Source organism: Lutra lutra, chromosome 7, assembly GCF_902655055.1.
Source record: "Lutra lutra chromosome 7, mLutLut1.2, whole genome shotgun sequence".
NCBI lineage: Eukaryota > Metazoa > Chordata > Mammalia > Carnivora > Mustelidae > Lutra > Lutra lutra.
This window is the reverse complement of record NC_062284.1, coordinates 148,534,488-148,562,476: the sequence shown is the minus strand read 5'-3', so window position 1 is coordinate 148,562,476 and position 27,989 is coordinate 148,534,488. Positions and strand designations below refer to the sequence as shown.

The window sequence follows — 27,989 nt, the reverse complement described above, 5'->3', positions numbered from 1 at the left end:
TTCTACCATCTGCCTCAGTTATCCTAGCTGTTAGAAAATTTAGATTACATTGGAACTCATTGAGAGCATTGTTAACATCATCCCTGGTGGCTTTTATGTCTGCCCTAGTCTATTCCATTTTGTTATTAATGGTTTTCTCCAACCTAGCCATTGACTGGGTAATTGTTAGCCTGAATTCCCTTTCTGACATACTGTTTATCCATATCCAGTAGCTCTGATGGAGAGGGCACAGTCTCTGAATTTTTCCTCTGATGGGCATTCCTCCTCCTAGTCATTTTGGTGAGAGACGTCTGAGGGGATGTGTAGCTGAATGTATCAACCATGATCCAGGAAGCTGCATCCTGGAATGCTTCTGAGCAATCAGGAGTCCCCACCAAAAAGAAAGAAAAAAAGAAAAAGAGAGAGAGAGAGACAGGGAAAAAAATGAAAGAAAAAAAAAAAAGAGAGAAGATCCAGCCAGAATGGGACCTAAAGGTAAGATTTATAAGGTATACAAACAAAAACAGACAAAAAGACTGACAAATATAAAGGATAAGAAAAAAAGTACCCAGCCAAAATGAACGCCACGTATAAGATTTATATAATACCAGAACAGAAACAAATACACAGAAACACTAACAGAAGAAAGATATGCGAGGGTGGTTATAAAGCCTCTGTGTGTGTCAGGAAGTTTATTTTGATTCTTCCTGGGTGTATCTTGATATTTTTGTTAATGGACTCAACTTTCCCAAGGTGATAGGGGATTAAAACTGGTTTATATATATGGGTAGTATTTATTGGGGAAAGAGGATTACCTGAACCTTATCTCTATATGAATATATATATATATATATATTTTAAGATTTTATTATTTATTTGACACAGAGAGAGAGATCACAAGTAGGCAGAGAGGCAGGCAGAGAGAGAGAGGGGGAAGCAGACTCCCCACCAAGCAGAGAGCCGGATGCGGGGCTCGATCCCAGGACCCCGGGATCATGACCCGAGCTGAAGGCAGAGGATTTAACCCACTGAGCCACCCAGGCGCCCCACTATATGAATATTTTTTAAAAAACAGAAAAGCAAATGTAAAACACACATATATATATCAAAAAAAGTTCAACTTAAAAAGTTACTATGGAATTTGTTGTATTCAACATCTCGTTGTGGTGGTAAATAGATAAAATTTTTTTTAAAAATTTAAAAAGAATGAGAATAGTGGGAACAAATTAAAATAAAGGTTGTATCTATGAAGTATACAGGTTTTGGGCCAATGGCAGCAGCTTAATATCTTCTTTTCCCCTCATATTGTGTTTTTACAGTGTTGTGTCCTCTCCTTTTGGTGGGGAGGGGGGCTGGATTTCTGGAGGAGGGGCCTTCTGTGTTGTTTTTCAGGCCGTCTTGCTTGGGTTGAGTCCTCCTGCTCCCTATCATGGGACTGCGCTCTGAGGATACCTGTTTTTCAGGCTTTTGTTCTCTGGAGGTTTTTTTCCCCCCTCTGGCAGCTTTTGGCCATTCTTCAGAGGTTTAGGGGAAAGCAAAGTGCACCCAAACCTCTGTTTCAGAGAGAAGCCTCAGTCTGTTCCCCTCTGGGTGGCCCAGAGAACACAGACTCCCCCTCTGCCAACTCCCACCAGCAGAGCTCGTTCTCAGCCACCTTCTCAGGGGTCGCAGGAGCTCTAGCGTGCCTCTACACCCTGGTGCTAATAAAACTATATTGATCCAAGAAGCTTGTTGCCAGTGGCTGCCTTTGCTGGGCTGCTGTCTGGGCAGGTCCAGACCACCCTACAGATCCCAACCAGAGACAGCAAGCTGAAATTTTCATGTAGGCCCAGGTTGTGAGTGTTCAGACTCTATGCCAGTCCTAGCACCCTCCAGCTAACACCTGCATGGATCTTTCTCTGGGGAGGGTGCAGAGCACGTCTCAGGCCCCTGTTGCACAGCACCTGTGTAGAGTGCAAAAGGCTGTGGTTCTAAAGAGTGAAGGATGGCATCCACCCATACTCTTTCACGTGGGCACCAGTGGCTCAGGAACCATGGCCTGGATAATTCACTGCACACTCTCTGGCATGGCACAAGCAGTGTTCGTCTTGGGTTCCTGAGCTTAAGCCCATGCCCCTGACTGCCCAATTCTACCAGTTGCCCCTTAAGATCTTTTGCTCTTTTTGAGTACTTTTAACCAGTCTCCAAGTTAATGCTGGTCCCCAGATGCAGGGCATTCTCGTATTAGGGGTATTACTTTCCAATCTGTCACCTCTGGTGGCTCCCTCCCCCTTTTGTTTATCTTCTGATATCAGTCCGATGTACCCACTCTGCTTTATCTACCCACTGGTGTCTTCTGCCCCCATAGAAATCTAAAAGTGTATAACCCTATATCTCAGACTGATTCATGGGTGTTCAGAGTGTTCTGGAAGATAATCAGCTCACTTTAGGGGACGAGTAGAAACAGTGTCTCCTACTTCTCCACCATTTTCTTCCTCTCTTTTAATTGAATTGAAATTAAAGAAATAATATAAAACTTTCACTCTCAAAAAAAAAAACAAGAAAAACAAAGAAAAAAAATTCCAACATCAGATGGTTTTCTCTGTGGAATCTAAGTATTTAAGTAAAAATTAAGGCTAATACATCACAATCTCTTCCAAAAAACTGATGAGAAATTCATTGTATGACACCAATTCATTGTATGACACCAGCATTACTCAACACCAAAGCCAGGCAAGGACCACACAAGAAGGAAAAGTTCAGATTACCATCTCCCATGAACAAACCTGCAAAATTGCTGGCATACTGAACATGAATGCACACTGAAATGATCGTACGTGATGATCTAGTGTGAATCATCCCTCAGATGCAAGGTTCCTTCAACATACACAGATCAATAAACAGGACAAACTGCATCAACAGAGTGAAGGATTGAATCTACATTATCCTCTCCATCGATGCCTAAAACTGTTTAAAAAAATCAACATAAGTTTATCAGTTAAAAATCTAAATGACTGAAGAATAGAATGAAATTACTTCTACATAATCATGGTCATATATGAAAAGCCTATCACACCTGACACCATATTCAACAGTAAAAACATGAAGCCTTTCCTGTCACTGAGAAGCCAGACAAGGATGCTCATTCTTACCATAAGGATTCAACATGGTATCATGAAGGACAAAATGTGCAATCCAGTATGTCATCTGGTCCTTTGGTTATTGTGAATGAAAGTCACTTGAGAATATGCCAGTGGACAGACAGACTCAGCCTCCTTTGCCCACTAACACCAAGAAATAAATCTGTGGAAGACTCCCTTCTCTGTACCAGGAGAATCATCCTCAGCCACAGAATAGGAAACTTAGGACCCATAACAATGTGCAAACAAATTTTGTTAGGTCTTCACTAATTTACTAACCCAAACCCAAATCTTTGCATCAAATCTTCAAAAATCCAATGCTTGGTTGTCTAAGAGGCACAAATGCTGCCTACCTTGGTCATTCTCTAGGTGGCATATTTTCAGGAGCTCATGCACATGCAAACTGAAATTCATTTTCCCCTTAGACCTGGCCTATGTCCATTGAGTTATTAGAGCAAAAACCCAGAAGAAAAGAAGGGAAAACTTTCTGGCCCTCACCTGGAAAACCTTCGGAAAAAGATTGGCAATAATAAAATAAAAGATACTAAATTCAATAGACAAGAAGAAAAAAATATCTGTTTCCATATGACATGGTCTTATACATAGTCAAACCCCACAAACTCCATTTAAAAAGATCTTAGAACTACTTAATGATTTCAAAGAAACTTCAGGGTACAAAATCAACATAAAAAAATAAAGCAATGCTTCCATACACTAACAAGCAATTATCTAAAAAAGAAATTAACAAAATAATTTCATTTTCACTGGTACCATAAATAAAATAATTAGGACTAAACTTCATTAAAGGGGTAAAATAATGTATGTTAAAAATGACCTACATTAATGAAAATCTGTTGAAAATGCACACAGAGGGGCACCTGGGTGGCTCAGTGGGTTAAAGCCTCTGCCTTCGGCTCAGGTCATGATCCCAGGGTCCTGGGATCGAGCCCCGTATCGGGCTCTCTGCTTGGCGGGGAGCCTGCTTCCTCCTCTCTCTCTGCTTGCCTCTCTGCCTACTTGTGATTTCTCTCTGTCAAATAAATAAATAAAATCTTAAAAAAAAAAGAAAATGCACACAGAAATAATAAGACAACTCTGTGGCAAAAATTGACAAGGCAAGAAACAGTAAATGTTGGAGAAGTTATGGAGAAAGGGGGGCCCTCTTACACTGTAGGTGGGAATGTACATTGGTAAATCCACTTTGGGAATCAGTGTGGATTTTCCTCAAAAAATTAAAAATAGTGCTAACCTTCATGGTGAATAAATAAAACAAACATAACAATAAAAATATTAAAAATAGAAATAAAATCATAAATATAAAAAATAGAGGTACCCTATCCTGTGACCTAGCAATTGCATGACTGGGTATTTACCCCAAAGATACAGATGTAGTGAAAAGAAAGGCCATTTTTACACTAATGTTCATAGCAGCAATGTTCACAATAGCCAAAATGTGGAAAGAGCCAAGATGCCCTTCAACAGATGAATGGATAAAGAAGATGTGGTCCATATATACAATGGAATATTACCCAGCCATCAGAAAGGATGAATACTGAGTTTTTGATTCAACATGGATGGGACTGGAGGAGATTTTGCTGCATGAAATAAGTCAAACATAGAAAGCCAATTGTCATACAATTTCACTTATTTGTGCAACATAAGGAATAGCGTGGAGGACATTAGCAGAAGGAAGGGGTGAAGGGGAGAAATCAAAGTGGCAGATGAACCATAGGAGACTACGGACTCCAGGAAACAAACTGAGGGTTTTAGAAGGGAGGAGGGTAGGGTGATGTATGAGCCTGGTGATGGGTATTAAGGAATGCACAGGTTGCAAAGAGCACTGGGTGTTATATACAAACAATGAACCATGGAACACTACATCAAAATCTAATAATGTGCCGTATGTTGAGTAACATAACAATAATTTTTAAATGCTGTAAAAAAAAAAGAAGAAAAAACAATTCTGTTCATATGTTAAAAATACATACTGACACAGTGCTGTCTAAACAAAGTGATCTACAAAGAATGGAATCTTTGTTTTTAACTTGTAAAGAATTAAACCTACAGGTGGAGCTAACTATATACTCAGAGAACATGCAAATAGGGTCTTCCCTCCACTGAATAAAACAGCACAGACCTTACCATGCAGCTGGGAGAGGACCCCCAGCCCTGGGATTTCCAGGTGTCCACATTCACTGATCAGGACAGAACACAGAGAACTCATGATGGAGTTTGTGCTTGGCTGGGTTTTCCTTGTTGCTTTTTTAAAAGGTAATTTCTGGAGAACAAGAGACATTGAGTATGTGGGTGGATAGGAGTGAGAGAAAACATGGGTGTGTGATGAATTCCTGACTGGGATGTCTTGTGTCTGCAGGTGTCCAGTGTGAGGTGCAGCTGGTGGAGTCTGGGGGAGACCTGGTGAAGCCTGGGGGGTCCCTGAGACTCTCCTGTGCAACCTCTGGATTCACTTTCAGTGACTACAGCATGAACTGGGTCCGCCAGGCTCCAGGGAAGGGGCTGCAGTGGGTCGCATATATTAGGTATGATGGAAGTAGCACATACTACGCAGACTCTGTGAAAGGCCGGTTCACCATCTCCAGAGACAACGGCAAGAACACGCTGTATCTGCAGATGAACAGCCTGAAAGCCGAAGACACGGCCGTGTATTACTGCACGAGAGACACAGTGAGGGGCCCTCAGTGTGAGCCCAGACAGAAACCTCAAACTATAAGTGTATTAGACCAGTAGAGGGTGCACATTATTCATCAATCATGTCTTTAATCCCCAGGAGCCACTGCAGATGGAGTCTATGGCATATTTCCTGTCAGGGTCTGGGGTTTCCTCTCCATAGAGCACTTTTCCCAAGGGAGCCTCCTCGACATTATTCTGTGCTTACCTATTCACTCTCTGACTTAGAAACTTAGTTGTAACAGGAAGAAATATATACTAACATGCAAAAAAAAAAAAAGAGTTAGTTACATTAGTTTCCTCTTGTCCTTAAAAACCAATTAAATACAAATATCCTGATGCAGGTCAACAAAACTTTTATAAGAATCTCAGTGGCACTGACTGCGGATCACAAGAACCTCCAGCAGAGCCAGAAGATCTCTCTCTCACACACACACACACACACACACACACACACACACACACACACACACGTGTATAAAACCTCCACTGAAAACATAAAATTAAACTTAAGAAAAGAGTAGAAAACCTCTATCACCATCCTGTAATTTCTCTGCAGCAAAGGTGATCCTAAGACAGAAATACACAGCGCACAGAAGTACCTCAAGAAGCAAGAAAAATCTCAAATAAACAACCTAACACTACACCGAAAGGTGCTAGAGAAAAATCAATAGCTGAATCCTAAATATAACAGAAGGAAGGAATAGCAAAATTAGAGCACAAAGAGATTATATAGAAATTAAGAAACACAGAACAGTTAAAAAACCAGGGTCTGAATATTTTTTCCCTAAATCAATTAGCCAAGGTATAGTACATCATTGACTTTTGATATAATATTCAATGCTCCTTCTGTTCGGTATAAAACCCTGTGCTCCTACTGGCTATTTACCCCATAGATACAGATGTGGTGAAAAGAAGGGCCATCTGTACCCCAATATTTATAGCAGCAATGGCCACGGTCACCAAACTGTGGAAAGAACCAAGGTGCCCTTCAGTGGACGAGTGGATAAGGAAATTTTAGGACGATTTGTTCCAACCCTTTGAAAACTGCTGTGGAATTATGATCGGGGTGTCATTGAACATGTAGATTGCTCTGGGCAGTATGGACATTTTAACAATGTTTATTCTTCTGATCCATGTGCATGGAATGCTTTTACATCATTTTGTGTCTTCTTCAATTTTTTTCATGAGCATTCTGTAGTTCCTTAAGTACAGATCCTTTACCTCTTTGATTAGCTTTATTCCCAAGTATCTAATGGTTCTTGATAATATAGTAAATGGAATTGATTCTCTAATTTCCCTTTCTACAGTTCCACTGTTAGTGTATATAAGAAAGCATCTGATTTCTGTACATTGATTTTGTTTCCTACCACATTACTGAATTGCTGTATACGTTCTAGTAATTTGGGGCTGGAGTCTTTCTCATTTTCCACATAAAGTATCATGTCTTCCATGAAGAGAGATTTTGATTTCTTCTTTGCTGATTTGAATACCTTTATTTCTTTTTGTTGTCTGATTGCTGTTGCTAGGACTTCTAATACTATGTTGAACAACAGTGGCGAGTGTGGGCATCATTGTTCCTGATCTGAAAGGGAAGGCTGTCAGGTTACCCCACTGAGAATGGTATTTGCTGTGCGTTTTCCATAGATAAATTTTATGAAGTTGAAGAAGTTCCCTTCGTCCCTATACTTTGAAGAGTTTGAATTGAGAAACAATGCTGTATTTTGTCAAATTCTTTTTTCTGCTCAATTGATAGGACCATGTGGTTCTTCTCTCTTCTCTTATTGATTTGTTCTATCACATTAATTGATTTGCAAATGTTGAACTATCCTTGAAACCCGGGGATAAATCCTACCTATAACTGTCCCTCAGAACAATGTATAACTTAAAATGTAATCCATGAGAAATTATACTAGTTACCAGCACCATTTATTGAAAAGACTGTCTTTCTCCACTGAATATTTTTTTCCTGCTTTGCCGAAGATTATTTGATCATATATGCAGACTGAAAATGAAGGGATGGAGAAGCATGTTCCATGCAATGGGTCTCAAAACAAAGCTTGGGTAGTGATTTTCATATCAGATAAATTAGATTTAAACTAAAGACTGTAGTCAGAAATAAAGAAGGATACTACATCATTCTTAAATGATCTATTTACCAAGAAGATCTAACAATTGTAAATATTTATGCTCCCAATATGGGAGCAGGCAACTACATAAGACAAATGTTAATCAAGATAAAGAGTCATATTGATATGAATATATTAATAGTAAGGCATCTTAACACACCACTCTCAGTAATAGACATATCACCCAAGCAGAAAATCAATAGGATACAAGAGCATTGAATGATACATTGGACCAGATCGACCTCGTAGATATATACAGAACTTTCCACCCTAAAACAACAGAATACTCATTCTTCTCATGTGCACATGGAACTATCTCCAGAATACACCACATACTGGGTCACATATCAGGGCTCAACTGACACCAAAAGACTGAGAATATTCCCTGCATATTTCTCAGACCACTCAGAAACTGGAGCTCAACCACAAGAAAAAGTTTTTTTTTTTTAATTGAAAAATAAAATAAGATGAGGGGAGAATTAAAACATATAAATTGAGGATTTGTCATAATGAATGCTTCTTAAATAAAATATAGATCACAAATAAATAAAATATATATAAATGAAAAAAGTAAAAATAGAGAAAAGGAGTATGTATATTTATAAAAATTAAACCTAAAATATATAAGGAGAAAGTAATATGTAAAGTAAAGAAAGATGAATCAGAAAATAAATAAAAAATTAAAAAAAAACCCTTAAGAATCAAAAGAATGAAATCTAAGCCCACTTCCCCAGGAACTGGAAGTGTGCCACATTTTATGATCATTAAACTTGATGAGATGGAATTGTCCTGTGGATCTTCTGGGGCAGGTGCCTGCTATGATTATTCTCAGGGGTTTTGCCCTCATGGAAATGCACATCTTGGAAGCAGGGGAAAGGGCTTGGTATAAGCAGGTCTGCCCTCCACTAGGTGCCATTGTTTTGCTTCCTGATGGCACTGATGGGTAGTTTGAATATGGAATCTGTCTCTAGGCAGGGGTTGAAATTTCACATACAACCCACTCTTCAGTGAGCCCTCACAGAGAAGCAACCAACCTCTTTATCTCCAATGTTTCCATCTGAAACCCATGTTCACCCTACCTGTGTCTGAGCTGTTGCATTTCAGGCACAGGATTGAGTTTCAAAACTTCAAAATTAGGGGCTCCTATGGTGTGGACCCATTCTATTCGTCCAGGGGAGAGTCTCATGCCTTTTTCCATTTGCCCACAGGTCTCAGGAAAGAGATCACATGACCAGATTGTGGCTCACTGTTTATGGCAAATCAGAGCAGAAACTTGCACATAGACTCACTGTTCAACCGGGATCCAGGCTCTTTGCCTAGCATCTATGCATCACAATGGTGCCACACATCCTTCTTGTGACTCAGCAGACCTCAGACCCAGGAATTATGCCCCACTTTGCCACTTCAGCACCTTTATGCCAGCCATATCCCCACAGTAGCACACTTCTGAAAGTTCAGATGTTGTGCTCTGCTGCCACAATACATCGTGGCAGCTTCCAGAAGCAGGCTCCATCCCTGATGTCACCCCCACAGCTCTATCTGTCCCAAGACAACTCTCTGCACCTGCTACATAACAAAGGGAGATCAATTTTCTATTTGAAGACTTGCAGGTTTTTTTCTCTCAGACCTCTGATGGACTTCTTGGCTGCTCTGAATGACTTGATGACTACCTAGCTGTGTTCCAGAAATCCAAGCCTAGCTACCCCTTCTCCACCATCCTAACTACCACATCCCACATTTTCTTGTAGCAAAGATAGTGTGATAAATTCCTTCTTCTGTATATGCTGAAGCTCAAAGTTGAAATACAGTCTTTTATTTAGTTCTCTAAATAATTTAGTTCTCTAATTTAGTTCTCTCTGCTCTGATCCGGTTGTCTTATGGTTCAATTGCTCTTTGAATGAGAAATTCAATTAAATATTGTGCAATTATTATATTATTTTGCATTAATGGTTGACATATGTTGTCCACATACATAACATCACTCACTAGGTGTGGGAGGCCGCAATAAGGTTTGAGACGAGGACAAAACCAAGCCCTGACTTGTGCCTCCTTTAAAGTCTGAATAACCTAACAAAAGGTTTAGGATGGGAAAAGTTGAGTAGCACTGAGAAAGGGTCTGTGCTATGTGTTGTGCGCTCACCAACGTGACTTCCCACATGCTTGCTAAACAAATGAGAACAATTCAGTTGGGGTCATAAGTTCGTGGCTGGTCCTTGCTGCCCTAGTACAGCCCATAAATTACTTTCAGGTTTGCTGTATCAATACAGAACACTTGTACTGGCAGCAGCCATTTGGCATCATGAGGTCTGCTTATAGTTAATTGTGAAACTTATTATGGGAACTCATGGTAGTTTAACTAGACACAGATGTATTGCTTGTCTTATTGTAATATCAATATATATGTGGCCTTAATGCTTTTAATAAACTTAGCACTGTTGGACATCCTCCTCAGTGCTCCTCCTGCCCCCATCTCTCTGCTTCTTGAGTTCTTTCCTTCATCCTTTTACCCTCACGTTCCTGGTCGATTTGTCACGCTGGCCGTGACAACTAGGAGACTCAGAGAGGAATGCACCTCCTGGCAGTAAGCCCGGGGCTATAAGCAAGTAGTGAGGTGTGCTCCCCAAGACAAGAGTTTCAGGAACATTACTAGCACCACTCCATGTCTCTGTGCAGTGAACACAGGTGCATTTTGGATGGCATGGCCAGTTTGCAGTCTTCCTGATGCACAAGATCCATTCAGGGAAGGAAACTGGAGTATGTGGAGACAGAGAAGAGTACACTCATCCAGCAAGGTCAAAGAGTCTGAGCTGAGAAAATGAAAACAGAGATAAACCAGAACTACAACCTGAAGTTGAATTGGAATTGAATTTCCCCTCCTGCGTTTGTTGTCAAAAGTCCCTGTAAATCCTTCAAAGAGGTTGAAGGGTAGCATTTATTTATTTATTTATTTATTTATTTATTTATTTATTATTTATTTATTATTTATTTATTTAGCACTCCCATTAGGTTGAGTTTACTAATTGAAAGTCAAAGGACGTGGAAAATTGAAAAAAATTTTTAAAAAAATTTTAAAAAGAAAGTCAAAGGAATCCATCAAAAACTCACAGTGGACAGGCTGACTGATTCTGTTAGTTTTGGGGGCATATGATGCATGAATACTTTTTAAATGTCCCACAGCAGAATGCAATAGGGCAGAGACTAGAGGTGGAGAAAATATTCCTAAATGTGTGGCTTCACCAGGTGCCATGTCACAGGGAGATGAGGCATGTGCTCTTGAGTCCATTGACAATAACGATCAGTGCCAGTGGGAGTATCTTTGGACAACAGAGTCCATGCATCTCTGAGAGATTGTGTAAATTTACTTTAAGGATGCTCTTTTCTCAACCTTTCCAGAGACTGTGGATATGATGATCTTTTGGTATCTGACACTGAACCACACCGTGCACCATTGTCCCACCATGACAGCTGTCAGGTGTGAACCTCAGCCATTGGTATAATCCAGCATGGAAATACAAATCAAGAAGACTTTCATCTGCAGGAAGGGATGGAGGCTTTGCTTCAGGAATGACTTCACAACGTGGGAAAGTGCACATACAAGAAATAAAACATATCCACATGCCATGGAGGGTGGACATGGGATTAAGTCCATCTACCTGTGTTCTATGGGCTCCTGAAAACTGTTTTCTCACAAGGTTCCACCTGTCAGGTTCCCCAGGACAGGACTTTGCTGCTGAAGATGACACATGAGAAGTAAACATTCTGACTCTCTTTCTGAGTTTCCTTAGAAGTACGAATCAAGGTTGTAACCAATTTGTCGCTACACTGCACCATGTTACAACAGAACATTTAACTAACAGGCTTTTATATCACCTGGTGACACCAAAGAGGTGAGAGGCTGCAGATGATCCGACGGAAGTGACAGTCAGACTGCCTCCAGTATTGTGATGTAAAATCAATTTTATAGCACTTCCAAATTCCAGGTAACCCCCATCGTGGGTGGACATAGTGGCAGCATTCCCAAAGGTGACAGACAGACCCAAACAGGGACTCAGAGAAGGGAGAGATTCTTCTGAAAGTATGTTCTGGAGAAGTACGAAATTCCCAACAGACCATCTCCTGTCTCCCTGACCAGAATCGTCTCACTGCCACAGAGACACAGATCCCAGATCAGACATAAGATTGTGTCCACAAGGTTGATATTATTTCCACATAAAATTAGACTCACCAACTCCCTTAATGGACAGGGGTTTTAATTATATGCTGATTCTTTAACCCATTGTTATAAATGATACTCTGGATTTCTGCTCCATGGTTACCCCCTAGTATAGTTATGGGCATCAAGCTTTTCCAAAAATACCTTAAACTTATTACATAAACATATTACACATGTACTTAAAGCATCTTCACAGAAACATCCAAATTTTAACTATGCTTTATTTATATTCCCATGTTTGACATTGAGCTTTCAAAAATACCTATGTAAAGTAGGAACTTAACAGGGCAGAGAAACTCATATATTGATGCAAAATTGTTCCTCTGCATCTTCTTCAGGTTAATGGCTGTTGTGGAAGGCATATAAATAACACATTTTCGAGCTCCTCAGTTACATATCTAAGGGTTGAAGGAACTTTATTGTAATATCAGACACTGGAAACAATTCCAACCCCAACCAACTACTTCAAAAAGTAAAATCCTGCTATGTCCATTCTTTGGAGAGGTGCTAATTATTAAAACCAGTGATTCTTTTTTAAGGTCTGTATTATATTAATTGTTTAAAAACACATTGTATTTTGGTAGTTTTTACTTAAAAAAGAAAGAAACATCTTTAATAACTGAAATCTCACCTCTAACAGGAATCTCTACATTCCCGCAGTGCTTATCCTGTCTCACGTTAGTCAGTCACATCTTATCTTGAGTTGCAATTGAGGTGTCAAGATCTCCTCTCCATTAAACACTGGAGCAGCTCCAATGGGGACCTGTCTATCAAGCAAAGCTCCACTTTGCAGGGACACACTGTGGAGAACCTCTGGATAGAACAAAACAACAGTTAAGTTTGCAACAACAGAGGGCCCTTCCCAGAAATTGTGGGAATTCTAACAATCTATATATGTGCATGAGCTAAGAGCTTTGCAATGGATAAGCATAGAGTGACAGACGTATTTCTCAGGAAGTCAGTAAATTCCTATCAGAGGACATGTTCATTGCTCAGGAAAATTTCAGAGTGACTTCTGAGTGTGCCAAGACAAGCTCCCTCTAGGATATGACCTGAAAGGAACAAGACACTGACATTCTCTGGTAGATAAAAGTGTAGATTTTGAGCTTCAGAATGAAGGGGAGGCTGTACCATAAATGACAGTAACCCAATGTGGTCCTGAGAGAGAGAACACAATTCTAGGCAGAACATAATGGGGAGATATACATGGCCACTCAGAAGCAGAAGGACTCCAGGAAGCAGGAGGCAATGGATGCCTCTGTCTCAATTCTAAGCTGTTTGCTCTGATGTAAACTCTCTGGACTGTCACACATGACCACCTCATCATGGGTGTGTCTGGAAGTGGCAGTTTGGAATGGAGAGAATGGGGTAGAAGTATCCTCCCCATCCATATTTCTCAATGACACTATTTCCAGAAACCTCAACATCAGGGCTGTATTTATTCTCCTACCTGAATCAACCAAAAACTAAAAATGGCAAAATATATTACAAAAATTAAACCGGATGGAAATATTTGAATGATAGTGATGCAACAGAGAACTGTTAATACAAGGTGCAAGGTGGGCATGAGAATGTTAGAGAGGACAGACAGACAGACAGAAGGGACAAAAACATGGACAGAAAGAGAAACAGCAAAGCCAGAGATAATGAGACACAGTGAACAAAACCTCCAGGAGTCCACAAGAGATAAGAGGATTGGGGTGGAACAGCCCTTCTCACAGGATGAGAGACCTCCAACTCTGGGGCTAATAGCTGAGTGCTCTCCTTAACCGCCATTTTCTCTCACTCCATGGCCAATTAGCCAGCAAGTCTTGCCGGTGACAATTTCAAGACACACTCAGAATCCAACCATTTCTCACCCCTTCGCTGCTGCTGACCTGGACTGAGTTTTCACTTGGACACCAGCAAGAATCTCCTCACCTAACAGATACTAAGCTCCCATGTCTCTATCTCTCTCCTAACTACTCTCTTGACACCAGAGTCAGTCAGAGAATCCTTTACCATGTGGAGAAAAAGAGGATTCTTACTGGTTTATGGTCTGTCTTCTCTCCTCAAAGGTAAGCCCCATGATGGCAAGTTCTTCTATTTCTGTTCATTGTCATATTCACAAAGACCAGGCAGAGCTACACTTTGTGCAGTTAGAACTAAATAAATATTCATTAAAGAATTACACACACAAAAAAAGTTATAGAACTGTACACTAGACTTCTGGTTAAAGAATAAAAGATCTGCATTTTGTATTCATTTGTGGGTCTTCAGAATGGTCAGGACCTGGAAATCATGTCTCTCTCTCTCTTTTTTTTTTTTTTTTTTGTCCTCATCACTGAGACTACAATGGCCTCTTCATAACGTTCACTGCATGAACTAGTGGAAAGAATGTCCGATAGGTTGACTACCTTACATGGTGCCTAGAACTGGCCTGGGAAGAATATGGATGATGTTCTGTCACCATGCACAAGAGCAGGTACATGAAACAGTAGAGTTCATAAGGAATGGCCAGTCTTCAGGAAAACCACTATTCAACATGGGCTGAATGTATTCTGCACCAGTGACACACAGTGAAGAGGTGACGAAGATATCTATTGTCTTCGAGGACTAAGAAAATTATAGGCATGTCTGCTTTTACTGCTTGTGAACAAGTACCATGGTGGTGGATGTGTTCTGAGGGTGATGCACACAGGGAACATTGGGAGCCTTGAGAAGTAAGTGATCATCTTACCTGAAGAGGCCACATGGTCAAGGAAGGACTAGGACTTATGAGAAAGTTTTTACCTGAGCTGAACCAAGGCTTAGGAGGATGTCTAGCAGATGAGAAAAAGCACAATGAGGGAAGAAGGCACAGACTGTGTGAAGGCCCAGCACACATGGTTGCCTTCCCAAGTGGATCCTGGGAGGAAGTTAACAAAATGGGGAAGGACAGGAAACCCTTATAGCACATGTTCCTCTAAGGAGAGAACCTGTGCTTTCCAACGTTCATGGACACACCCCCTCTCAAACTACTCATTTCCTTCCCTAGAAATATGACCAATAAAGGGGCTCAACTGAGTTTAAAACATTGAGAGACAAAATCAGAGAAGGGAATCAACTATCTGGCTTCCACTCCAGTTTATGGGAGGACTGATGCATGTGTGTAGTGCAGTGTTCCCTGATTGTCAGCACTTACAAGGAAGAATGTGGCTTCACACCAGCTCTGTCCCAAAGCATGACATGGCTGCCTGGAGGCTCCATGTGGGGCAACACAGTCTTCTTCCTGGTTGTGCAGTTCTGAGGCATTCCCATTGGAGTTCTGTTCCTTTGTTCTAAATACACTTTGTACAAAGAAATGGACAGAATCTGAAACAGAGATCATGTTTTCAGGAAAGCACAATAGTTCTTATTTTCTGATTAAAATAGTAAAGCAGGAGGGTGGCAGAGTGGCAATAAATTTGCATTGTTTTGACAGAGGCTACATTCTAGTCACAGTTAATACCCACAGTCAAGATCCACAATTGCTCAAAGTAAGTAAGTACTTGGAGTCATAGGAGACACAAGTTTGTTGAGCCTCCTAATGAACCTCAGTAATGCAGGGAAATTATTCTCAATAAAAGGAGATTCCAGATATGTCGGTACACTCTGTGGGAGTGTGGGCAGGTGTAGCGGCAGAAATGGGTCCTCTCCACGCACTGGTGACAAGGAAAGAAGTCTCCTGGTTTGAGGCAAAGAGCAGCTTCTGTTCCCAGGTGGTAACTGCAGCTCACAGCTGAGGTTAGCAGTTGAACTGAGTGGAGAATGTGAGAGTTATGGTCATAGTCAGAGGCTGGCCACTTGACATGACATCCACAGGCTGGTGCCTGAGTGTTGGATTTGTTTGTGCACAGGTTTCTTCTGCAGCAGGACAGCTCCTCCCATGCTGTGCTTCCTCCTGGTTCCTCGTATCTTCAACTGAAAGGCCTTTTTGAGCTTCTTATTAACCTTCTCTGGTCCACCTCTTTCTGCCATTGGTTCTCTTCTACACAGCCAGCAGAAACGGTTCCTGAACAACAGGGGAGATCTTCTCATTTTTAGAACAAAGAACTCCTGGGTCAAGAGGGTGTATGGATGAGGTTTGAAGCAAGTGGCTTCTTTCTGCTCTTTCAGATCTTCCTCCAGCTGGTGCTTCCAACTGTTGCCTTCAGAGCTGTCAGTCATTAAAACCAGTGATTCCTAATACAGACAGCAACATGACTGTATCCACAAGGATTGATTCTGGGGCAAAGAAGCCCCACAAAGAAAGTACATAGAGTATAATGTCCCATTTATGATTTCTACAGAATTAAAGCTAGTATAAGGTGACATGAGAAAGAACAATAGCTATGTGGGGACAGGGTGAACAAGGGAAAGGGAAGGAGGAATTCTAGGGGGAAATGCCAGAAATTTTAGGGAGGATCTATGCACTCACTGTCAATAATGTTGATTGTGACACTTGTGTTTATCATATCAGACTATCTGTATGTGGCACATTGATCTTGTGTTGAATATATACATCGAACTTATTTTTTTAAGATTTTATTTATTTATTTATTTATTTGTTTATTTATTTGACAGAGAATGCAAGTAGGCAGAGAGGCAGGCATAGAGAGAGAGAGAGAGAAGCAGGCTCTACACTGAGCAGAGAGCCCGATGCAAGGCTCGATCCCAGGACCCTGGGATCATGACCTGAGCTGAAGGCAGAGGCTTTAACCCACTGAGCCACCCAGACCCCCCTATACATCGAACTTACTATAGGTAATAACAAAGGTGATTCTGGAGGGACGCAGAGAAAGTGAAATGTTAAAGACATGAAAATACACGTACACGATTCTGATTTTCTCCATATTTATGATAAACTATAAAATAAGCAAAATAAATCCATCCCCATTACAGGATGGGTTCCACATACCTCATAGCCTGACACTCTGTCCTGTGGATGATTCGAGGTGGGAGGCAGCAGCTCCAGTGGGGGGAGCACTGACCTAGATCCTGGGGCCAATCTCACCCCATATGTGTTCATGGACACCTTACAAACCCAAGTATACCCACTGGAAAGCTATATATTAAAAAACTTTTTTTTTCAAAATTGGTCATTAGCACTAAATTAAACGCATTCACAAATGCTTGGGTCACCTCCTCTCTGTCCGAATAGATCCCCAAGCTGAATATATAGCCAGAAAACATGCAAATAGGGCCTTCCCTCTGCTGATTTAACCAGCACAGCCAAGACCCTGCAGCTGGGAGAGAAGCCCCAGGCCCAAGATTCCTGGGTGTTCATTCAGTGATCAGGACAGAATACAGAAAACTCACCATGAAATTTGTGCTTGGCTGTGTTTTCTTTGTTGCTCTTTTAAAAGGTAATTCATGGTGAACAAGAGACGTTGAGTATGTGAGTGGATATGAGTGAATGAAACTATGGGTGTGTGACAGTTTCCTGGCCATGATGTCTTGTGTCTGCAGATATCCAGTGTGAGGTGCAGCTGGTGGAGTCTGGGGGAGACCTGGTGAAGCCTGGGAGGGTCCCTGAGACATATAAATTCTGTAACAGGATTTTCACTTCAGGTTTTAGCTAGGATATTTTTGATTGTGGAGAAAATCTTGTAAATTGTACCAGAATATCCACATGCGTGCTATTTGCCTCACAGACACATGATGACAGAAAATACTGAACGAACACCAATATCCATATATTCCCCCTTCCAGGACACTCAGAGGATTGTACTTTCCCAACACAACCTGCATTTCGGTGTGGCCACATCCTGTGACCACGCTGCAGGAATGTCCTGGAGGGAAGGCTCCCATTTGGCCTGGCCATCAACTCAGAACGGTACAGGAGGACAAGAAGAGAACTCTGGTGGAAAACCAGCCCTTCTGTCTATTTGGACCTTAGTGTTCCAGACAGTGGCTGACCCAGTGAACCCAGAACATGCACTGGAAATACAATCTTATCTTCGTGATAATGTAAGAGCGGGTCTTGTAGAAAATCAAGAACCCTCATGCCAGACACACAGACTTCCGGAGTCTTCACGAGCACACAGTGTTGTGGGTTTCACGTCTAGTGCTGATGTCTGCATTGAAAAGCACACTGTGGCTGAATGCAGAGTCTAGTGAGGGGAAGGGGAGGAAGAATTTCCCTCAGTCACAGGTTCTGGTGGTCAAAGAAGTAAGTTGACATGAGATGGATTAAGAGGAGAAAGAAAACAACATTTTATTACATGTGCACAGAAGGCATGTAGTGAAACTGAGACCCAGAGAGATGAATAGGCAGGCAGTTATTTTTTTCACATTTTGGACAAAGAGATGATACATTTTTGAGGAATTTACAGGAAAATGAAAACAGGTATTTGGAAGCTTTACATAATGAGGAATCTAAGGCATAATTTGTCCTGAGGTAGTATCTTAGTTAAAGATTAGCAAGGTCTGCTTCTCCAGCTTTCTCAGATAGAAAGTCTATCTCTAGTGAGAAGGATGTGTTTTTACTTGTTAGTACAGGATGGGAATTATTCTTCATGTGGCAGAATTACTCCTGCCTTAAGGGGCAGAGAGGAGGGTCTGAGGGGCCTTGCAGCAGGGGTTACCTAATTGCATTCCATGCAAAACAATGAATCTGCTTCTGGTGTACATTTGGGGCAGGCTGCCATGGGCCCTACAGAGGATGTTTGGGGCATGTGTCCCAGCATGCACCGGTTCAGTGATCAAGGTCCTTCCTTCAGGTGGGACAGTGTTTCCTGTGCCAGCCACAGAGAAGATTCAGAGGTGCAGGAAAAGGCATTTCACAACTTCCCCAGGATAAAAAGGGCACTGGAACAGAGCTAGGTGCTGCTGGTGGGAATGCAAAATGGCACCCTGGACAAAATGTGGGCCACTCTTTTGTTAGGTGGGTCACATACTTGACCTCAGGACCAGTGACACCAACTGTAGCCACAGAACTAAGTGAAGTTATAACACCTGTGCACTCAAAACACACACAGATGCTTATAGGGGCTGTCTTTGTACGTCCTACATCATGGACACCACTAAGCTTTCTTATAGGGGATGGCTAAACACTGAAATACTAGTTGAAGACAATAGAAGCATAAGCCTGAACATGGATGACTTTCACATTCATGGCCCTACATGGGAGAAGCCACTGCCTGAGGCTACATGCTGCATGGTCCCACCTGCACAGTATGCAATCTGCAAGGCCAAGTGCATAGAAAACTAATTGATGTGGAAGGACAGGTTTGGGCAGACATAAGAATGACCATTTCCTTAAGCTGTGGTTACTGAGTTGTCCTGTAACTTTATTCTGGTCTTGTCACATGGCTATAGTGCATAGCTGAGAGTAAACTCACAGAATCTTACCTTAAATAAGGTCCAGGTGTCCATATTTGTTACTTCTGTAAACTTCTAATTTCCATGATTATTAGATTAATTGTACTAAATTTATATCCAAGAATACTTGCTTCAACACCCTGTGCTGGAGTCCTTTTTGTTTTGTTTTTCTTTTTCAACATTTCATTAGTAATTCATGGTTTCCTCTGGTTCCATACAGACTTTACAATTATTTGCTCCAGCTCTGCTGGAATTTTGATCAGAATGGAATTGGAAGTTTAAATTGCTCTAGGCAGTATAGACATTTTAACAATGTTTATTCTTCTGATCCAAGAGCATGGGATGGTCTTCCATCTTTTTGTGTCTTCTTCAATTTCTTTCATGAGTGTTCTGTAGTTCCTCGAGTACAGATCCTTTACCTCTTTGGTTAGGTTTATTCCCAGGTACCTAATGGTTCTTGGTGCTTAGTGAATGGAATCGATTCTCTTATGTCCCTTTCTGCATTTTCATTGATAGTGTATAAGAAAGCGACTGATTTCTGTACATTGACTTTGTATCCTGCCACATTACTGAATTGCTGTATGAGTTCTAGTAGTTTGGGGGTGGAGTCTTTAGGGTTTTCTATATAAAGTATCATGTCATCTGTAAAGAGAGAGAGTTTGACTTCTTCACTGTGAATTTGAATACCTTTTATTTCCTTCTGTTGCCTAATTGCTGTTGCTTGGACTTCTAAAACTATGTTGAACAAGAGTGGTGAGAGTGGGCATCCTTGTCGTGTTCCTGATCTCAATGGGAAGGCTGCAAGCTCTTTCCCATTGAGGATGATATTTGCTGTGGGTCTTTCATAGATAGATTTGATGAAGTTCAGGAATGTTCCCTCTATCCCTATACTTTGAAGCGTTTTAATCATGAACGGATGTGGATTTTGTCAAATGCTTTTTCTGCATCAATTGAGAAGATCGTGTGGTTTTTCTATCTTCTCTTGTTGATTTGTTCTATCACATTGATTGATTTGTGAAGGATGAACCACCATTGCAACCCAGGGATGAATCCCACGTGGTCATGGTGGATAATCTTTTTTTTTTTTTTTTTTTTTTTTTTTTTTGTGGATAATCTTTTTAATGTGCTGTTGGATCCTATTAGGTAGGATCTTGTTGAGAATCTAAGCATCCATATTCTTCAGGGATATTGCTCTGAAATTCTCCTATTTGGTGGGGTCGTTGCCTGGTTTAGGGATCAGGGCATTGTTGGCTTCATAAAAAGAGTCTGGAAGTGTTCCTTCTGCTTCAATTTTTAGAAACAATTTCAGGAGAATAGGTATAATCTCTTCTTTGAACGTTTGATAGAATTCCCAAGGGAATCCATCAGGTCGTGGGCTCTTGTTTTGGGGGAGGTTTTTGATCACTGCTTCATTCTCATTACTAGATATTGGTCTATTCAGGTTGTCAGTTTCTTCCTGGTTCAATTTTGGGAGTTTATAGGTTTCCAGGAATACATCCATTTCATCTAGCTTGCTTAACTTATTGACATATAACTGTTGATAATAACTTCTGATGATTGTTTCTACTTCCTTGGTGTTAGTTGTGATCTCTCCCTTTTCATTCATAATTTTATTCATTTGGGCTTTCTCTCTTTTCTTCTGGATTAGATTGGCCAGTGGTTTATTGATCTTATTGGTTCTTTCAAAAAAAAAAAAAAAAAACAGCTTCTAGTATCATTGATGCATTCTACTGTATCTCTAGTTTCTATCTCATTGATATCTGCTCTAATTTTGACTATTTCCCTTCTTGTGTGTGTCATTGGCTTAATTTATTGTTGATTTTCCAGTTCTTCAAAGTGTAGAGACAGCTGGCGTATTCTGGATTTTTCAGTTTTTTTTGAGTGAGGCTTGAATGACTATGTACTTCCCCTTAGGACCGCCTTGGCTGTATCCCATAGGTTTTGGATCTAAATGTCTTCATTCTCATTGGTTTCCATGAACTGTTTAAGTTCCTTGGCTTTCTGGTTGATGCAAGCATTTTTAAGCAAGGTGGTCTTTAGGTTGCAATTGTGTGAATTCCTTCCAAAGATTCTCTTGTGGTTGAGTTCCAGTTTCAAGGCACTGCAGTCTGAGGATATACAGGGAATAATCTCAATCTTTTGATATTGGTTGAGTCTAGTTTTGTGACCCAGTATGTGGTCTATTCTGGAGAAAGTTCCATGTACTCTCGAGAAGAATGAGTATTCTGTTGTTTAGGGTTGCATGTTCTGCATATATCAATGAGGTCGACATGGTCCAATGTGTCTTTTAATGCTCTTGTTTATTTATTGATTTTGTGCTTGGATGATCTGCCTATTACTGAGAGTGGTGTGTTAAGATCTCTTACGATTAATGTATTCATATCAGTATGACTCTTTAATTTGATTAAGAGTTGTCTTATGTATTTGGCTCCTCCCATATGGGGGTGAGCATAAATATTCACAATTTTTAGATCTTCTTGGTGGATATATCCTTTAAGAATGATGTAGTTTCCTTCTGTATCTCTGACTACAGTCTTTAGTTTAAAATCTAATTTATCTGATATGAGAATCGCTACCCCGGCCTTCTTTTGAGGCCCACTGACATGAAAGAGGCTACTCCATCCCTTCATTTTCAGTCTGGATGTATCCTTAGGTTCAAAATCAGTCTCCTGTAAACAACATATGGATGGGTCCTGTCGTTTTATCCAATCCGAAACCCTCTTTCATTTTATGGGTGCATTTAGACCATTCATGTTGACAGTGATTATTGAGAGATACTTTTTATTGACATCGTGTTACCTTTGAAATCTTTCTTTCTGTAGATTGTCTCCATATATTTATGTTCAATGATATTCTTAGGATTTTTCCTCTTTTATAGAGCCCCTCTTAATATTTCCTGCAGTGTCGGCTTGGTGATCACATACTCATTTAAGCCTTGCTGGTCTTGGAAGTTCTTTATCTCTCCATCCATTTTGAAGGTCAGTCTTGCTGGATAAAGTATTCTTGGCTGCATGTTCTTCTCATTTAGTGGCCTGAATATATCTTGCCAGCCCTTTCTGGCTTGCCAGGTTTCTGTGGACAGGTCTGACATTATTCTGATGGACTTTCCTCTGTACGTAAGGAATTTCTTTGTCCTAGCTGCTTTCAAGAGCTCCTGTCTATAATTATGATTCATCATTTTCACTATCAGGTGTCTTGAGGTCTTTCTACGTTCTATGATCTTGGGGGGAGACCTTTCTGCCTCTAGTACACAAACGCTGGTTCCATTCTTGAGATTGGGTAATTTTTCATTGATAATTTTTTCCACTATATCTTCTAGTCTTCTTACTTTCTCCTCCCCCTCAGGGATTCCAATAATGCTGATGTTGGAGTGCTCATGTCATCATTTACTTCCCTAATTCTGTTTTCATGGTTTCTAAGCTGTTTGTTCCAGGCTTCCTCCTGATCCTTTTCTCTATCTGTTTGTCCTCCAGCTCACTAATCCTACCTTCTGTCTCAGTTACCCCAGCTTTTAGAGAATTTAGATTAGATTGGAACTCATTGATAACATTGTGAACGTCATCCCTGGTGGCTTTCACTTCTGCCCTAATCAATTCCATTTTGTCATTCAAGGCTTTCTCCAACCTAGCTATTGCCTGAATTCCCTCTCCAACATACTGTCTATGTCCATATCCAATAGCTCTGATGCAGAAGGCCCAGTCTCTGAACTTTTCTTCTTTTGGGCATTCCTCCTCCTAGTCATTTTGGTGAGAGATGGATGAACGGATGTGTAGCTGAATGTATCGACCCTGGTGCAGGCAAGGTGTACCCTGGAATGCTTCTGAGCAATCAAGGGTCCCCACCCAAAAGAAAGAAAAAAGGAAAAAAGAGAGAGAGAGAAATACAAGAAAAAAAAGAAAGATAAAATTAAAGACCCAGCCCAAATAGGCCGCAAGGTAAGATTTATGAAGTATACAAACAAAAACAGACAAACAAAAAGACTGATGAAAGTAGATGACAAGAGAAAAATAAATAAATAAAAACAAAACAAAACAAAAAGAACCTCATCAAAAAGAACCCTGAGTATAAGATTTATATACTACCAGGACAAAAACAAATACACAGAAACACTGGCAGAAGAAAAAGTTGGGAGAGTGGTTATTAATTCTCAGTATGGGCAAGGAAGATTATTTTGATTCTTCTTGGATGTATTTTGGTATCTTTGTTAAAGGACTCAACTTTCCTAAGGTAAAGCATCATTAAAAACTGGTTTACTTATAGGGATAGTATTGATTGGGAAAGGGGATTACCTTGAGTCATAACTGTATATGAATATTAAAAAGAATAAACTAAAATTAAATTAAATTAAATTAAAAAATTAAAAAATAGAAAAGCAAAAGGAAAACAAAGTATATGTATCAAAAAGTTCAGGTTAAAAGGTTATTATGGAATTTGATGTACTGGACATCTCCCTATGATGGTAAACTGGTTAGAAATTTATATATTAAGAAAAATGAAAAGAACCAGAATAGTGGGAATGAATTAAAAATAAAAGTTGTATCTATGAACTAGTGGTGGTTATCCTCTTGTCTTTTTGTTGTTTTTGTTGTTTTGGCTTTCTGGGGGAGGGCCCTGCTCCATGGGTTTTCAGGGAGTCTTGCTAGAATTAACTCCTCCAGCCCCCATCAAAGGGGTGGGCTTTGAGGAAACTGGTTTTTCAGGCTTTTGTTTTCTGGTGGGTTTGTTAGTTTGTCTGTCTGTTTGTTTTCTCTCCCCTTGGTGGCTTTTGATGGTTTTTGGAGATTTAGAGGAAGGCATAGTGCACCCAGATCTCCCTCTTAGAGAGAAGCTGCAGTCTGTACCCCTCTGGGTGCTCCAGGGCACATAAGTTCCCCCTTTGCTGCTGGCAGAGCACGTTCCCAGTCACAGTCTCTGGGGTCACAGGAACTCCCGCTTATACCCAAAACCACGAGAAATAGTAGCCTCCGCTGTCTGTGTAGCTCCAGACCACCAGAGAGGTCCCAAGAAGTGATAGCCACTGAGATTTCCATGCCGGCTGGGCTGGGAGTGCTCAGACTCTCTGGGTCCTAGACAGCACCAGCTGGTGCCTGAACACACCTCAATTGGGGGAGGGTGTGGGGCATGACTCAGACTCTGGTCATGCGGCAGGCACCATGGAGAGTGCAAAAACCTGTGGTACTGCTGGCTGGCAAGGCTCCCTTAACCTCACAGACACCTTCACCCAGATGCTCTCATGCGCTCCGGGCAACTCACGGACCAAGCCCTGGCTTCTTCGCTGCACTCTCTCTGGCTCAGCACCAGCGGTGGCTGTCCTGGATTGGCTGACTTAAGACCCTGTCCCTAACCACCCTATTCCCAAAATTTCCCCACATGAGCTTTTGCTCTTTTTGAGTACTTTCAACCAGACTCCAAGTTAATGTTGGTCCCTAACACAGGTCAATCTCATATTGGGGTATTACTTTCCAATGGGTCATTTCTGGTGGCTCCCTATCCATTTTGTTTATCTTCCAATATCATTCCAATGTTTCCACTCTGCTTTACCTGCCCACTGGCAGCTCCTGCCTCTGTAGAGATCCAGAAGTGTATAATTCTAATTTCAGGCTGATTTCATGGGTGATCAGAGTTCTTTGGTAGGTAATCAGCTCACTTTAGGGTTCACGTTGAAAAGGTGCCTCCTCCTACTTCCCCGCCATCTTGTCTCCTCTCCAACTGCTGTTTTAATGTGGAAATCCCATTAAATATTTTTTCAATTAGTATATCATTTTGCAGTAAGTGACTGTTTCCACCTGAGGTCCAGGCACATAATCTCACCCAACAAGTCACAAGTAGAAGAAAGCACTTCCCAACAAAGAGACAGAAACTTTGAGCAGGAAGTCAGAAGTGTCCAAAAGGATGAGAATGACAGAGATATTGTCATTAGCACTCAGTATCCCAGTGCAGCACACTGCTGCATTGTGAATGGTTTGGCTAGATGGCAGTGTTCTTGATGCACAGGATCCTTTCAGGAATGGAAACTACTGGATCTGGAGACAGAACACAAGTCTTCTGCTCACCTTGTGGGGTCAAAGGGCCTTGTCTAAGAAAACCTAAATTGAGGTTGATCAAAATTGCACCTGAAATTGAATTCCTCTATCTTGTCATTTTCTCTAAGATTCTACCTTCTTTTCTGTGTTACAAAAGTGGGGTATGTTGAGGGCTTGGTGCTTCAGAGAGGATTCTGCTGTGTACTGGTGTGTACTGTGTACTGTTTGTTCTCTGCTGTTCTGTTTTAGCAGAACTTGCCTTCAGGCCAGTTGTCTACAGAGCTCCTCCTTGCCTGCAGTGCTCAGTGTTTGGTCCTTAGCCAGAATATGGGAGTTTTAAGGTGTGCTCTGCTGGGCTTGTTAAATGAGACCTGATACCACTTCCTTTGAACTGAGGCCCTGCAGAATTCCCTGGTGAGGAGATGTGTGGTGTGCAGTGTGTAGCCTCTGTGGAAAACAGGGTGTAGATTCCCCAAATATTTAAAAGTAGAACTACACTATGATCCAGCAATCACACGACTGGATATTTACCCAAAGAGCACAAAAAGACTAGATCACAGAGAACCTCACACCCCTATATTAACAGCAGCATTATTTACAATAGCCAAATTATGGGAAAAGGCCACATGTCCACTCATTGTTGAATGATAAAGAAGAGGTGGTATATGCAGAGAGAGTGGAGCATTACTCATAAAAAAGAATGAAATATTGACATTTCCAATGACTTGGATGGAGATGGGGAGTTTTATGGTAAGTGTATTAGTCAGTGAAAGACAAATACCATATAATTTCACTCATATGTTGACTTTAAGAAACAAAATAAATGAGGAAAGGGGGGAAAGAAGGAGACAAAACAAGGAACACACTCTTAACCACAAATAACAGACTGACAGTTACCAGAGAGGTGGCAGATGGAGGTGGGTTATGTAGGTTTGGGTCATGTTAAATATTCGCTATGTTAAATAACTGTAATTTAGACTAAAAACTTAAAACGTACCTGCAAGGAGTGATTGTGTTCATTCTCCTGAACTTCACAACATACCCCAGAAGGATTTTTCCATTAAACAAAGCTGATATTATTCAGGGATTTACTAATTACCACTTCTGTGAAACTGAATGGTTAACAAACTACCAAGATCCAAATTCCTGAACTCCTATTACTATAAAGTGACTCATTCTGGGAAACATAACTAATCTTAGATTTTTATGGTTTTATAGCTTATAGGGTTAGAGAGTCACTTGCTTATTTTTAAATTTTTCTTCTTGACTATTCATTTGCTTTATTTTAACTTTTGTATAGTTGCCTTCTATTTATGTCCTTTGAGCGTGAGAGAAAAATAGAACAACACAACTGGTAAACATTAACATACTATATGTATCTCAACTTTACTCAATTAAACCAGTAACACCAGGAAGCTCTTGGAAAGGTGAAGATGACATCCCATGAGGGGCAAGACTAAGGTCCATTCCTGAGGCCCTGATCATGGCAGGGCTGGTCCACATGTCAGGAGTGGTAGAAGAAACGAGACTCTGTTGGAGATGCTTCAGTGTGAAATCATGTGGTGTATATGCTTGTCACCATTGCATTTCAAATATTTAAGATTCTACATATTATGTGGTGTGTTTTTTTTCCCTAAAATAAACAATTAAAGGCAGGCATTTTTAACGAATAACAGAGAAAATTTATGCTCATATATATAGTGAATGGTTCTAAAGTTTCAGAATAATTTTAACGTTTTCTCTAATTTAGGTAGAAAGAGAGAAATTATGTCCCAAAGGTCATAACCATTGGGATCTAGAGTAATGACACTCAACTTTTTGTATTTGTCCATTTGATTCCTGACCATTTGTGGACATTAACTAAGTAAAACACTCATGACTCTCTGTGTGGTGCCATATGGGTTGGCATTTCCTAATTCGTCTGTGCCCACACCTCACTGGCAGCTGTCCAAACACCTTGCAGCCCACACGCTGCTCAAGTATGGTCGTCCTGAACTCCTGGGCCATGATGGTTCACAGCAATGCATCTGAGAACTCATGAAGCATGGACAAGTGTCAGCTGGCCTTTCCTTGCACCTCCCATTCCTCCGCAGGGAACAAGCCCGAGCTTGAGGTTGCATGTTTACAATGTGTTGTTCCTTGGTCCTCACTGCCTGACACCACACATGCCTTCCAGTGCCAGCAGATTTTTTTCTTATTTTATATTTAATTTAAATTTTATTAGTTACCACACAGTGTGCTATAGGTTTCTGCAGTAAAATCACTGATTCATCACTTACATACAACACCTAGTGTTCATCACAAATAGTGCCTTTTTTCATGCTCATGATCCATCTCCCCAATCCTCACTCATCTACTTCCATCAACCTACAGTTTGTTCTCTATTACTAAGAGTCACTTATAGTTGTTTCCCTCCCTCCTCTTTGTTCTTTTCCCCTTTCCCTTACGTTCATCAGTTTTCTTTCATGAATTCCACATATGAGTCATAAATGGGAGAAGATATTTGCAAAAGGCATATCTGATAAATTTAATATCC

General features: G+C 40.8%; 1 long non-coding RNA gene and 1 gene segment (V, D, J or C); one reads left to right on the top strand and one right to left on the bottom strand.

Annotated features, from left to right (window-relative positions):
• The first annotated feature begins 5,249 nt into the window (after positions 1 to 5,249).
• Positions 5,250 to 17,114, top strand: LOC125104231 (immunoglobulin heavy variable 3-23-like). The segment is given in 4 exon segments: positions 5,250 to 5,369; positions 5,473 to 5,783; positions 7,187 to 7,201; positions 17,103 to 17,114. Coding segments are annotated over 3 exon segments (363 nt in total).
• On the bottom strand, positions 5,639 to 24,906 carry LOC125104251 (uncharacterized). The gene is made up of 3 exons (XR_007128622.1): positions 24,862 to 24,906; positions 19,065 to 19,071; positions 5,639 to 5,767 (listed from the first exon to the last, which is right to left on the bottom strand). It is a non-coding gene; the product is annotated as an uncharacterized LOC125104251 (long non-coding RNA).
• Between the last annotated feature and the right edge of the window lie 3,083 nt (positions 24,907 to 27,989).